Here is a 13,407-nt window from a genome sequence, read left to right as displayed (position 1 = left end):
CTCCATTCTAGGCTAGTGTCTCAGGGTCATAGTCTCAGGGAGTCGTCTGTTCTCCACTGTTCCAGTTTAGGGCTTTTTTTTTATCTTTATATGTTTTCTTATTCAGGTTTCCCTTATTTTGTTATATACTCCTGAAAAGGTATGTGTAAATCAGCTCTTGCTAATGAATCTTATTTTAATGGTACTTCAAAAGCTTACTATTGAAAAATCAATGATTGAATCATTTCATAAAACAAACAATGATTTCCTAATTGGTCAAAGATGTAAATCAGAGTTATGTATGAATATGTTTGTTTTGCTTAGCATCAGTATCTGCATATATTGTCATGTATTTTCCATGTGTTCAATTCTGCAGACATTTATTACTTACTCTGTGTCAGGCGCTGTGCTGAGGCTCACAGAGATGAAGAAGGCCCAGCCCCTGCTTCAAGCGGAACTGAGTGCGAGCTCTGTGGTGGAGGGCTGGGTGCAAATGGGGGAGGGTGTCACCACCCGCAGAGAAGTTTACACTTCACCTGAGTTTTGAAAACTAGCTCACCAAGCAGCCTTTTTGTTAGCTTTTAAACCCCTTGAAGGTTCATGTTTACCCAGAGAATCTGAGTTCACTGACATTATTTGTATCCATATTAATAGTGTTTTGAGTACTTCTTTCAGTATAATAAGATCTTAAATGAAACTGCTTTATAAACAGAAGTGTTCACATTTAATTGGAATTAGGTAAATGGTTAAGAAAATAGACTCTGGTATCAGGCAGACATGTTGTTTGAAATCTGACCCCTGCATTTCGATGCTCTGTGACTTGAGTACACTGCAGTCCTTTCTAAGCCTCAATTTTCTCTCAGCTACTAGCTGAGGGATTGGCAGTTCAAATCCACTGAGAGGCACCCTGGAAGACAGACTTGGCCATCTGCTTTTGAAAGGTCAGAGCTTTGAAAACCCCAGGGAGTAGTTCTACTCTGCAGACATGGGGTCTCCATGAGTCCAAACTGACCCCATGGCAACTAACAGCAACAAGAAGTTATAAAGAGCTACCTTGTAGGGTAATTGTGCAGGACGAATGATATAATTTATGTAAGGGTCTTAGCATATGCCTAACACAAAGTAAGTACTTAATAAATGTTTGCTGCTATTAAATGCTGAACAAATATAATGTTATTATTTTATTAATCTTAATATTTGTTGAGCAATGGAGGGGGAAATGCAAGGATTAAAAAAAAAAAAAATCAGTCTGCAGACTAAGGGCTCCCTCTCAGGCAGAGGAGATAGACATTACCTGGAGATGAAGCATTCTGTTAAGCCGAGAAGAGTGGATGCACAGAGGAGGGAAGAGGTGGGGTGGGGGTTACACTTGGACCTGGATCTTGGAGGATGAGTAGGGTGCCAATGGCCAGAAATAGTGGAAAAGGTGTTCCTGGCAAGTGATACAGGCTGGGTAAAAGCACAGAGCAGTAAGATGCCAGCTTGTCAGGCCCAGTGCAGTGTCTGGTGAGGCTGGGGTCAGTGTTGGCATTGGTTAGAAAGATGGACTGTGACTGTCTACAGCTTAGTGCCATCATTTTTCTAGTTTCTTACCCAGAGAAGAAAGTAACATGACTGGTCTTCCTCTTTCATAGCCCGCTCTCAGAAGACTTCCGGCATCGGGCGTCTGATGGTACACGTCATTGAAGCCACAGAATTAAAAGCCTGTAAACCAAATGGTAACTTTTTCTTTCATTCAACAGACAGGGCATCTGCCCTGCTCTTTGCTGGTGGCTCTTCTGAACACTGAATGGTGGGATGTTTTTAAAAGGTCAGAGTGATTCCAACGCCACTAAGTGGCAATAAGCTAGTTGAGTGGACCAGTGTTTTCATCACTGTTTCCCTGATAAGGCCCAGAGCCTGCCTTCCTGAGAGCTTCCAAGTCGAGAAAGCACAAAAGCAGGGTGGACTCCACTCTCTCAGGCTTGCGGGGAGCAGTGCTGGCCATAGAGCCCCTACACTTGCTGCAGGGAACATGGAGATGGTGTTATTAGATTACAGGGTGGACGGCCCCTCAGACTGGGCTCCTACTGCCATGATCTGTAGTGAAGCATCAGTTTGGATCCAAGGCAGCCCTGTGTGTCACTCATTTTACCTACACATGTCACATGTGTGTTTGGTTTCTTTCTGTACAGGAAAGAGCAATCCATACTGTGAAGTCAGCATGGGCTCCCAGAGCTATACCACCAGAACCCTCCAGGACACACTGAATCCCAAGTGGAATTTTAACTGCCAGTTCTTTATTAAGGATCTTTACCAAGATGTGCTATGTCTCACCATGTTTGACAGAGACCAGTTTTCTCCAGATGGTAAAGTATAACTTGCCTCTGGGACCTAAAGGTCTCCCCAGTACTCAGGAACCCAAGGCCTAGATCCAGAGTGCCCAGCCTTATTTCCTCTCCAGGACACTAAGGGAAGTGACATGTGCCCCACTGTCAGCATCTTACTTAGGCAGCAGGTGGAGGGGGAGAGGCCCCTGTCAAGATCTCTGGGGAGACATCACTTGAAATATAGTGTTTCCTTAGCCCACTGAGGCTGGCTTCTCAGGTGTCTCAGATGTCTGACCCATCACTAGCTACACATGTAAGCACTGCTTCTACTGAATCCATCTAACTAGAGACTTGAAGTCTAAAAAAGCAGTTTCTCTCACGTAAATCTCTTATCATTCTAGATATGTCCACCCGCAATATCAAACATTCATAAACCGTAACAAGTACTTTTATGGAAGGAGATTTGAAAGGTTTATAAATCCCGTTTCAGATACATCTCTTGGGTTAGTTCTTTAACAATTTTATTCTTTAAAAAAAAAAAAAAAAGAGTTGACTCTCACGTGATGTTTATTTACCAGATTTCCTGGGTCGTACTGAAGTACCAGTGGCAAAAATTCGAACAGAACAGGAAAGCAAAGGCCCTACAACCCGGCGACTCCTGCTGCATGAGGTCCCCACCGGAGAGGTCTGGGTCCGCTTTGATCTGCAGCTTTTTGAGCAAAAAAATCTCCTGTAGGGACTTGGGGAGATGCAAGGAGAGCTGCCCACAGGTTGGAGCTGGCGGAAAACGGGCAGTGCTTGCCCCCCTGCTGAAGGAGCTTCACGCGGCTTCATCCATCCCAAAGTCACGCACGCTGGGACTCTATTTTATCGCGCACTAAATCGCTAGCAATCTATGCAAACATGATCTTTCCTATAAATAAACCATACCCCATAGCACAGTGCCTTCTGTTAGTGTTAACACTTTCAGCTGTGTTTAGATGCCAAGGTTTCCATTTTCAGGGCTATACAAAGTATTACATGGAAATGAGGCATCAGAGCACCTGCGTTATTACCACTTGGTTGAATGTGTCCATTGTGAAGTGGTTTGGGTCCTGCTGTAGCCATTCCACGCATGTGACCTCTGCTGGGTCACAGCCACTCAGGAGGTGAAGTATTGGGATGAAGTGCTGAGGCCCCAGTGTTTGAGCAGCCTGATATTGAAATAGTGTCTACTCTGCACTGAATAAAACACAGACACTTGATCATTTTATTCCTGATTAGAGTTTATCATTCTCTGCTGAGACAATATAGTTTGAAATCTAAAGGGGAAAGTTCAATTTACTTTAAATACTGTGAAATCTAATGATGTGGAAAATATTTTTCAGTTTTAATTTTCTGAAGTATAAATTATTTATGTAAATTCCTTGTTTTTGCATATGTCATAGGACATGCATCTTTAAGCTTTATCATTGCCAATATGTACAGAGAGAAAATTAAAATATAAGTTTATTAAAGTAACTTCCTCTCAATGCATGAGTGATTTACTTTCTGTATGAAAAGTTCTTAAAGGGTAGCTCCAGAGGTTGCTGATAATGAAACCAAATCTTTCTGGGACAGTGGGAAGAACCAAGGAGGGGTCAGGAGACCCAGAGCTTTGTCATTACTCTTCTTGTGCCTTGCTCTGTGACTTTGGCAAATTTGCCTCATGTTTCTGGCCTCAGTTTCTTTAATGGCCACAGTGGATGATCTGTGGATGATGTTCACTCACCCTTCTTAGCACCTCTGCTCACCTGGTTGAGTAGGAGCCTCAGGGGTAGTGTTCCAGTAAAGCAAATGCACATGGCATGAGCATCACGCAGCAGGCCCGTTAGGTCCCCAGCTCCGGAACCACCCATCTTTCCTTCTGTCCCCTTGCCCCCATACCTGTTAGTTTCTTGTTCAGCCTCTGAATTTTCAAATGTGAAATTGCTTTGAATGTTGATAAAGATAAGTTCTTATACATTAAGTTCCTGTATGAGTAAGGAGAGCTGAAGGAAGATCTTTTTGAAAGAACTCCTCATTCCAAAGGGAGCAGGTCTTCTCAGAGCAACTGGAGGGGCAGTAAGGATTCAATGTGCCAAGGCTTCCACCATAGCCCATATTTCTGTTTAAACATCATCACCAGGCAAAGAAGACCTGGAAATTGTAATTTAATAGATTCCAGTTTTTTCACTTATTCATCCCAAGTATTAATCCTGAGCACTGATTGGTTAAAACACAAATAGGAAATACAGCCTAGTATCAAAGGAGGCGATACCACTCAATATCTGAAACCAACACACTGAAAATACCAATTAATTAAGAGAACACTTGGCCTTGAACAAAGCAAACTGCTAGACTTATGCAGTGTTTGGGAAGTGTGTTTTGTGCTAGCTATGGGGGTAGGTGCAGGTGATGTGGGGAGTCTGCCTGTACCTGGCTGACTTTAAAAGCACAAAGGCTGTCACTAACGGATTGTTGCTGTTGTTAGGTGCCCTCCAGTTGATTCTCATAGTGACCCTGTGTACAGAAAGACAATGTCCACTCCTGTGCCATCCTCACAGTCCTTGCTATGCTTGAGCCCATCCTCGTAGCCACTGTCGTCAGTCCATCTCATTGAGGGTCTTCCCCTTTTTCACTGATCCTCTACTTTACAAATTATGATATCGTTTTCCAGGGACTGGTCTCTTCTGACAACATGACTGAAATATGAGAGGGAGTTTGTCCATTCTCTCACTGATGGATTCCCACAGCCCTCGAGTCGGATCTGACTCATGATGACCCCCCCTTGGGTTTCCAAGGCAGTATCTCTACAGAAGTAGATTGCCCAACCTTCCTTCTGAGGAGTGACTGGCTGGTAGGTGTGAACTGCCAGCCTTCTGGTTAGAGGTCAAATGCCTTAGGTACTATGCCACCAGAGCTCACTAGTTCTTGGGTTACTTATGACCACAGCTACAGAACAGTTCTTCTCACAGAACTGTGAGGACTTTTAATTCTCACTAGGATGATCTGTGGCTAATGCCATGCATTCATCTGTAGATACTACAGGGTCCTTTGTCAGATTTAGGACAACCTAAAGTGCAGTCTCTGGGAGGCTGCAGGATCTGAGTCAGACAGCTTCCCTCACATTGCAGAGACTATTTAATGTCAGAATGCCCAGCAGCCCCAGTATCTCCCTTGATCAGGAACACAGATCCACCCCTGAAGAGTTCAAGTTCCCTCCTGAATGCACTGTGAACCTGGTTTCCTGAAGGGCTTGGGGAGGGAAGAGGAGGGCTCACATTTAGATGACCAGGTGAGAGTCCCAGAAGGGACTGAGCAAATGTGCTCCGCACACCCTGGAAACCTCCCTGTAAGGTTAGGTGACTGATGTCAGGAGGAACCAGGCCAGAGGAAAAGGAAAGAAAAATTTATTTAAAGAGTAAAATCATAGAAGCAAAAGGCTGGCTCTCAGAGTCCAAGAGAGCAGCAGCCCTGATTATAAAAGTCAGGGCCCTTTTATTCATTTTTTCAGAGTTCCTTGTTTCTTTGATTGATAGTTGAAAATGTCATCTTCTCTGGTCCTAAGGTTGGCTTGTTCTTTCTGTGTGGGTCACATTGCCCTTATTGTTTGTTTCTTCCCTGTAGTTTCTGTTCAGAATACATTTTGTTAAGAGCTAGACATTAGTCATTAAGGGGTTTGTTGGTTAACTTATTTTCAGGAGTATTAGGAATGGAACTGCTAACATTCATCATTATAAAATTGGTGGTTAGCTGTTTTCAGGAGTGTACATTCCTTTTTAGCTGAGGACATGAGATTTAATTTTATTAACCCTTCACTCTCTTCTGGTGAGGAGTCCCAGAAGAGCTGGAAATTATAATTTAATAGATTGCAATTTTTTGGAAGTCCTCAGTGCTTTTCAGGATCAGATGTTATGGCTGGTGAAGAGGAGAAACACCACCTGAAGGGGACCCAAATTCTTAGCAATGTGGTAACATTACAAAGTCTGTGTGGAGCCCTGGTGGAATGAGCATGTACTTTGGCACCAGAGCGAGTGGAATTGGAGCACTCACTTTCAAGCCATGGGTTTGACCTTGGGCAAGTCACCGAACCTCCCTGAGCTTCTTGTGTTGGGGGAATAACAATACTATCTTGTTGTTAATGTGTCTAAATGAATATAAAATACCTTACAGAGTCCTTGGTTCACAATAGGGGCTCAAAAAACAGTAGCTATTATTTTTTAGAGGGAAACATGTTTGCAGCATTTTAAACTGTTGTCTAGAGACTGCACGCTGAAGTTCAATGAAGCTTTATTACAAACACCTTCCTTACAGCTGTCACATCTCGTGCCAGCCCTGCCTGGCCCCCATCTGCAGTGAGGCCAGGTGCTTTGCCAGGACCTCTGCTGTCATGACTCTTCTTTCCACATGTTGCACACCTCCTCGATGACGGCTTTCCCCAGCTGCCCAGGAGCGGGGTCTGTGCGATCTGGCTTCTAAAACCTATGGACAGAAGAGAATTGCTGAATATATTGTAGGGATGTGGGTCTTACAGGACCAGGGAGGAATTCTCCTCCCCCAATCCCACCCAACACTCTGCCCTCCTCCCAGAGCTGAGACACTCACCTTTCAAGTAGGTCCCTAAACAACTCTCACTGTTTTCTGCAACTCTCAAAGTTCTCAGTATCTTTGCAATCTACACAGCACTCACTTTCTTTAGTACAGCAGAAAGAGCTGCCATGGTGCACAAACCAGACAGGGACTACTTTCCCAGCACACCCCCCCCCGCCCCCTACTACTGTTAGGGATGGCCCATGTGGAATATGAGAGGAAGTGGCATGCCACCTCCAGGCTGGCCCATATACACCCCCCAGGGCAGAACCCCTCCATGATCTCTTCCCTTAATAGGTTGAAAAGAATGAGCCCCCCAGGGCAACCTTGGAAATCAGGTTCTGAAGATGACAGAGATCCCATTACCCAGAGTCCTGAAAGACTGACTGAATGAAAGAGAGACAGCCTGCCGGTTTGATGGCACACCCAGTGCTGGTGCACAAAATAAACTTCTAAGATTAAGGCAGTATCCATTTGTGTATCTACTGGTAACAGCAGTTAGCCCACCTAACATCAGGGTAGCGCTGACTACAGCCACATGAAGATCTGATTAAGGGGCTCTCTCTGCTCTAGAAGGAGCTCTGTGGTGCAGTGGTTAAAGCATTCGGCTGCTAACCAAAAGGTCAGTGGTTTGAACACACCCCATGGGAGAAAGATGAGGCAGTCTGCTTCTGTAAAGATTTATAGCCTTAGAAATCCTGTGGGGCAGTTCTATTCTGTCCTATAAGGTTGCTATGAGTTGGAATTGACTTGATGGCAGTAGGTTTGGTGGTTTGGCAACGGGTTTGTACTCTCAGTTTTAATGTGCTCAGAAGAAAACACTCTAGGTTGGTTGTAACTTATAAGGAGAATCCTTTCGACTCTGGAGAGACTGGGCAGAACAATGGGATCGGATAGGGTTAAGTCACACAAATATCTAAAAATGTTTTTAAGCTAGAGAGAAGGAATAGTCCCTGACACTGTGTGTGTGTGTGTGTGTGTAGTTGGTAAAAAGGAGAAATGTAAAGATCCACTGTACACTCAAGGTAGGTTATCAATTGATTAAATACCAAACGGGGGTGCTATATCTCCCCTATGCCTTGCCCTGCAACCGTCCTAAACCTCAGGGCTTAGGATACAGGGTGAGAAAGAGAGAAGGGAGAAAGAAATGTGCTCAGACCTTGAGCCATAAGGTGTGCCAGCCAAAATATGAGCTCTGGAGAAGAAACGTGTGCTCGGGAAAATGCTTTTTTAATAGCTGGACTATTATTTTGCCCCTAATTTTCAAAATGTACATTCCTAAAAAATAATAATAATAATTCTCACATATTGTAGCTAAACTAAAAACAACAAAACTCACTGCTCTGGAGTCAATTCAACACACAGCAACCCCTCTTCAGGTTTCCGAGGCAGTATCTCTATGGAAGTAGATTGCCCAATCTTCCTTCTGAGGAGTGGCTGGTGGATTCAAACCACTGACCTTTTTGTTAATTAAGAAGAAAAAAATTTTGGTCTGCCTTGGATGTCATAAGTAGTAAATGGTACAAAAATGGCAGACAGGCAAAAACTCAAGAAAAAGAGGGGCAGCTCCACACTCTCCAGGATTTCCCCCACCAATTCCACACACTACAAGGAGCTCTGGTGGCATAGCAGGTAAAGCATTTGACTGCTAACCAGAAGGTTAGTGGTTCAAACCCATCAGCTGCTCTTTGGGAAGAAGATGAAACAATCAACTTCTGCAAAGATTTACAGCCTTGGAAACCCAGTGGGGGTCGCCATGGGTCAGAATCAACTAGATGGCAGCAGGTTTAGGTTTTTTTTGGTTTCCACATGCTGCACAGAATCAGCCTGTAAGGGAACTGCTACTGTCTTCTCCTTTCTAAGGCCTTCCTGCCAAAGGTGCCCCATCTGAGCAGCCGCTCCAAGCCCAGAACAATCCCACCACTTCTTCTGAGTAAAATAAATGCTCCCTTCTCCCTCCCCTTTTTCATTCCCTTTGGCTACTCCCTGCTCTGTGCCTTAGGAGCCAGTCAGCAAGGAGGAATGCTTGGATTTTGGAGTCCATATTGGTATCTTGTGGGTCCAAGCCCTGTTCCCCCCCAGACCTCTGCTCACCAGTCCCTTCTTCTCATCCCTTTTATTCTCCTGATTGAGCTTCGATAAATGAAACTGCTTTTCAAAAGCAGTCTGACTTAGGTCAGTGGTCTGTTTCTCTTTATGAGACAGATGTTTCTTTTCTACACAGGTTAGCTTTTCAGGTCTGCAAAGAAAAAATTAACTCAGTACAAATGGAATTGTAACATTCAACCATTGTCTGAAACTTAATTTAAACTCAATACTCTTATGAAAAAAAAAACTGAATACATACCATCACCTGGGGGCTGTTAGTCTGTCTGTCTGCCCCACTCCTACCCCTGCCGGCACAACCCTGAAGTGGAGGTGAGTCGTGGGCCCTTCTAGAGCTGGCTGAGTGGATCACCAATGGAGACCTGGTCTAAGCTAAGGGGTTCAGAGCCTCAATCCCAAGAGCTATAATTGGGCACCCTCTGAATGCTCACCTCAGAAAGTCAGGCAGGGCTGGAGCATCGTGGTCAAGCACATTTATAGAAAACAGGAAGTCAATGCACAGGCAATGAGAAATAAAGCAATGGCAAAAGCCATGTAGTCCCAAAGAGAAAGGGGCAGGCCTCATGATCCCCCATGTGGTTTGGCTTTCTTCTGGGCCTTAGCTTCCATGACACATTGGTGCTTTCTAACACACCTAGCCCCTCACCACAAACCCCTTTGTGTGTGTGTGTGTGTGCACTTGAACAGAGTTTTTGTTTTGTTTTAATAATCAAACTAAATTGTCCCTGCCTAATACAGCCAACGTGCTCTGAAGTCCCTTTCTTACTGTATCAAGCAGCCATGTGAAGCACACTCTGGGTGTGCCCTCTCAGGAGGGTTTTCACCAGGCTACCCCATTCCTGCCCTACAAAGCCCAGCCCATCAGAGGAAATGAGCCTTGTCTCCTCCATTCAGTCACTGAACAAGCATTTACTCACCATCTACTAAGCTCCAACTACTTGATGGGAACACCACATAAATAGGACAGTTCTTGATGCTTGGGGAAAAGCCATGGGGGTGGATGCAGAATTGCACTGTAATAACTCCTTCTCCCTCCAGTACTGGAATGGCCAGCAATGGATGAGAGAACAAAGGCATGAAACAACCTGACAGGTCAGAGGGCTTATAAACACGCTCATCTAACCGGGTGATCTTTGGTTTATTTATATTTATATTTTTAGGGGGAGTGGATTTTTTTTAGATGAAGCTAGAAAGAGTGGCAGGGGCCAAATAGCACCTATGTGCTGTTAAGGAGTCTGGACTTGATTGGAAGGGCTGTGGGAAGCCAGCAGAGAGTTTTCAGTTGGGAAGTGTGATCACTTCAAAAGATTAGTCTGGTGCTAGGAAGAGGATGAATGGGAGGGGAAGAGACTAAAGGGAGGAAGATTAGCAAGGAGAGGTGACAACAAAGGCTGAGGAGTAGAGAGAGAAGACAAAGGAAATGAAGCAAAATAAAGCCTTTGTCTTGTTGGAGGATGAGGAGTTATGTAATTATGTTTAAATAAAAATATGCTTGTTGAAATTGATAAAGGAACAATGATTAGCACAGAAATAAAATATAAAACTTCCAAATCACTAGAGAAACAAAACAAAGTAGAGTTAGTTATTTCAGCAAAAGTCAGGATGAGGGGTAAAATGGAAGTATCAAGAAAGTATAATAGAGACTTCCGATAAGATGGAGGAATAGCAGACAAGCTACACAGACCCTCTTCAACAAAGAAAAGAGAAACCAAATGACAGAGTTATAGATGATAATCCTGGAGCCCTGAGCTTTGAAAGGAAGTATACAGAAGTGGATTAGGCACCACCTGGTGGAAAAACCTGAACAAAAACAGTGAGTATGGAGATGGTGGGAGCTCTGGTAGCATAGTGGCTAAGGCATTTGACTGCTAACCAGAAGCCTGGCAGTTCAAACCCACCAGCCACTCCTCAGAAGGAAGATGGGGCAACCTACTTCCATAGTGATACTGCCTTGGAAACCCAAGGAGGGGTTGCTATGGGTCGGGTCTGACTCGACGGCACATAACAACAACAACAACATGGAGATGGTTGGAGCTGCAGACTGTCAGCTACTCTGACGGGACCAACAGCCTGAATATTTCCAAGTGGTGTTGGGACCTAAGAATTGACCTAAAGATCAGCCCTGGTCATCAAGGGCTGCAGAGATGACTACACTGATGGCCTATGACTAAGAAGAGAAACATCAAGGAAAGAGACAACCTAAGCTGTGGACTTTTAGTGGTCCAGAGGGCACAGACATTTTGATTGTTTATAAGTGGCAGCCATTTTGGATTTTAAAGTGACAACATTCTCATCTGGATTCCAGGGACCTAAGAAGAGGCTGTGTATGCCAAGGACATTAGGGACATATGAGAAGCAGACAATAGGAAAGGAGACAGGTGGTGAGTGTACAAGTCACAATAGAGCAGCATAGCACAGTATCCTGCTTATGTAGATAACATACAAACAAAATGAAGAAAATGAAAATTGTGGGCAAATCACTCCAACATACAATCACTAATTAAATATAAACACAAAAACATCACAATGCCTCAGAGACAACAGAGCATCATAGTCCACACAAAGAAACAAGATAAAGCAGGAGAAACAAGGGATTGGGATACAGACCCAAAATACATCCCTGAGGAAGATGGAGCATTGGAACTCTCTGATAAGGAATTTAAAAGAATTATATTTAGGTACCTTCAACAAATTGAGAGAAAGATCAAGGAAAACACTGACAAAATTGAAGAAAAAACAGAGATAACCCTAGAACAATTTCAAAAGACAATACCAGAATAACATGAAAAATTAGAAATGATACAAAATCCACAGATAGAAATCCAGAATTTTCTGAATTCTATTCATTTCTAAATTTTCTATAAATTTCTATAAATTTCTAAATTTTCAGAAATAGGTAACACAATGAATGGGCAAAGGAGTAGAATTGGATCAATGGAAGACAGAATTAGTGAGATTGAAGGCAAATACCTCAATACTTCTTTGGAAAGTGATCAATCAGAAAAAAGATCAAAACAAAATGAAAAAAGTCTAAGGGCCATGTAGGATATCATCAAAAGGACTAACCTACATGTCATCAGAATTCCAGAACAGGAAGAGAGAAATAAAAACACAGAAAAAAATTGTTGCAGATTTGTTGGAAGAGAATTTTCTTGGTATGATTAAAGATGAGAATATATCCATTCAAGAAGTCCAACGACCTCCAAACAGGAGAGACCCCAAAAGAAAATCACCAAGACATATTATCATCAAACTCACCAAAACCAAAGACAAAGAAAGAATCCTGAAAGAAGTACAGGAAAAATGAAAAGTTGCCTACAAGGGGCAACTAAAAAACCAAGCTCACATTTCTCAGAAGAAACCATGCAGGCAAGAAGAAAGCCCTGAAAGAGAAAAATTTCCAGCAAGAATATATACCCAGCAAAATTGTTCCTCAGATATGATGGTGAAATTAGGACATTTCCAGACAATCTGTAATTAAGGAAATTTGTTAAAACCAGACCAACCTTACAAGAGATGCTAAAGGAATCCTTTGGATAGAGAACCAACAATAGCAAACAGTAACTGACCATTAACACACATGATGACATAACCCAGAAACCAACCCAGTTATAGAAGTATCCAAAGTAAATAAGCCTACAAGATTGTAAACAGGAAACCAGAGACATCAATTGACAAATGAGGACAATTACAAACCAAAAAGAGGGGGAAAAATTGTATAGTTACAGAACTTCTAAATGGCAGGGGAGTCAAGACAACTACAAGATAGAACGGACTGTTCTAAATTAGGTAAGAAAAGTATAAATCACAGGGTAACTGCAAAGAAAAATGATAAACTTTCACATCAAAATAAAAAAGAGGCCCAGCACAAATATTTAGCAAATACTAAAACAATAGCAATGAAGAAAGTGATAACATGATTCATAAACAAAATGTGCTCAGCACAGAAAATTATATGGAACAAAGAAATCAACACCACGAAAAAGCGCATAACAAAGTGACAGCAACAAATTCATACTTGTCGATAATTACATATCTTGCAGGGGACTTATCTCTAAGATTTATAGAAAACTCCCATGCCTCAACAGCAAAGGGATTAACAATCCAGTTGAAAAATGGGCAGAAGACATGAATAGACACTTCACCAAAGAGGATATTTAGGTGGCCAGCTAATACATGAAGAGATGTTCACGATCATTGACCATCTGAGAGATGCAAATCAAAACAACAATGAGATACCATCTCACCCCAGCACTAATGGCAAAGTTCCACAAGACAGAAAGTAACAAATCCTGGCAAGTATATGGAGAGATTGGGACTCTCATACACTGCTGGTGGGACTCTGAAGTGATACAACCATTGTGGAAAGCAATATGGTGATTCCTTAGAAGGTAGAATTGGAGATACCATTTGATCCAGCAAT

The 13,407-nt window shown here is 42.9% G+C and overlaps 2 protein-coding genes across 2 annotated transcripts in view; one reads left to right on the top strand and one right to left on the bottom strand.

The window, feature by feature from the left end:
- Positions 1-3,024, top strand: part of ITSN2 (intersectin 2) — a 158,468-nt gene extending 155,444 nt beyond the window's left edge. Inside the window, exons 36-38 of the mRNA XM_007939272.2 lie at positions 1,614-1,697; positions 2,154-2,327; positions 2,867-3,024. Of these exons, the coding sequence (XP_007937463.2) occupies positions 1,614-1,697; positions 2,154-2,327; positions 2,867-3,024 (416 nt within the window). The remainder of the gene's footprint in view (positions 1-1,613; positions 1,698-2,153; positions 2,328-2,866) is intronic.
- A 3,581-nt stretch (positions 3,025-6,605) lies between these two features.
- Positions 6,606-13,407, bottom strand: part of FAM228A (family with sequence similarity 228 member A) — a 34,893-nt gene continuing 28,091 nt past the window's right edge. The window contains exons 8-9 of the mRNA XM_007939297.1: positions 8,973-9,117; positions 6,606-6,770 (exon numbers count right to left, since the gene is read on the bottom strand). Of these exons, the coding sequence (XP_007937488.1) occupies positions 6,606-6,770; positions 8,973-9,117 (310 nt within the window). The remainder of the gene's footprint in view (positions 6,771-8,972; positions 9,118-13,407) is intronic.

The sequence above is a fragment of the Orycteropus afer genome, unplaced genomic scaffold (genome assembly GCF_000298275.1).
Source record: "Orycteropus afer afer isolate SDZICR_OR568_19922 unplaced genomic scaffold, OryAfe1.0 scaffold00058, whole genome shotgun sequence".
Lineage (NCBI taxonomy): Eukaryota > Metazoa > Chordata > Mammalia > Tubulidentata > Orycteropodidae > Orycteropus > Orycteropus afer.
The sequence above is the reverse complement of the archived record's forward strand: the minus strand, read 5'-3'. Positions and strand labels throughout refer to the sequence as shown.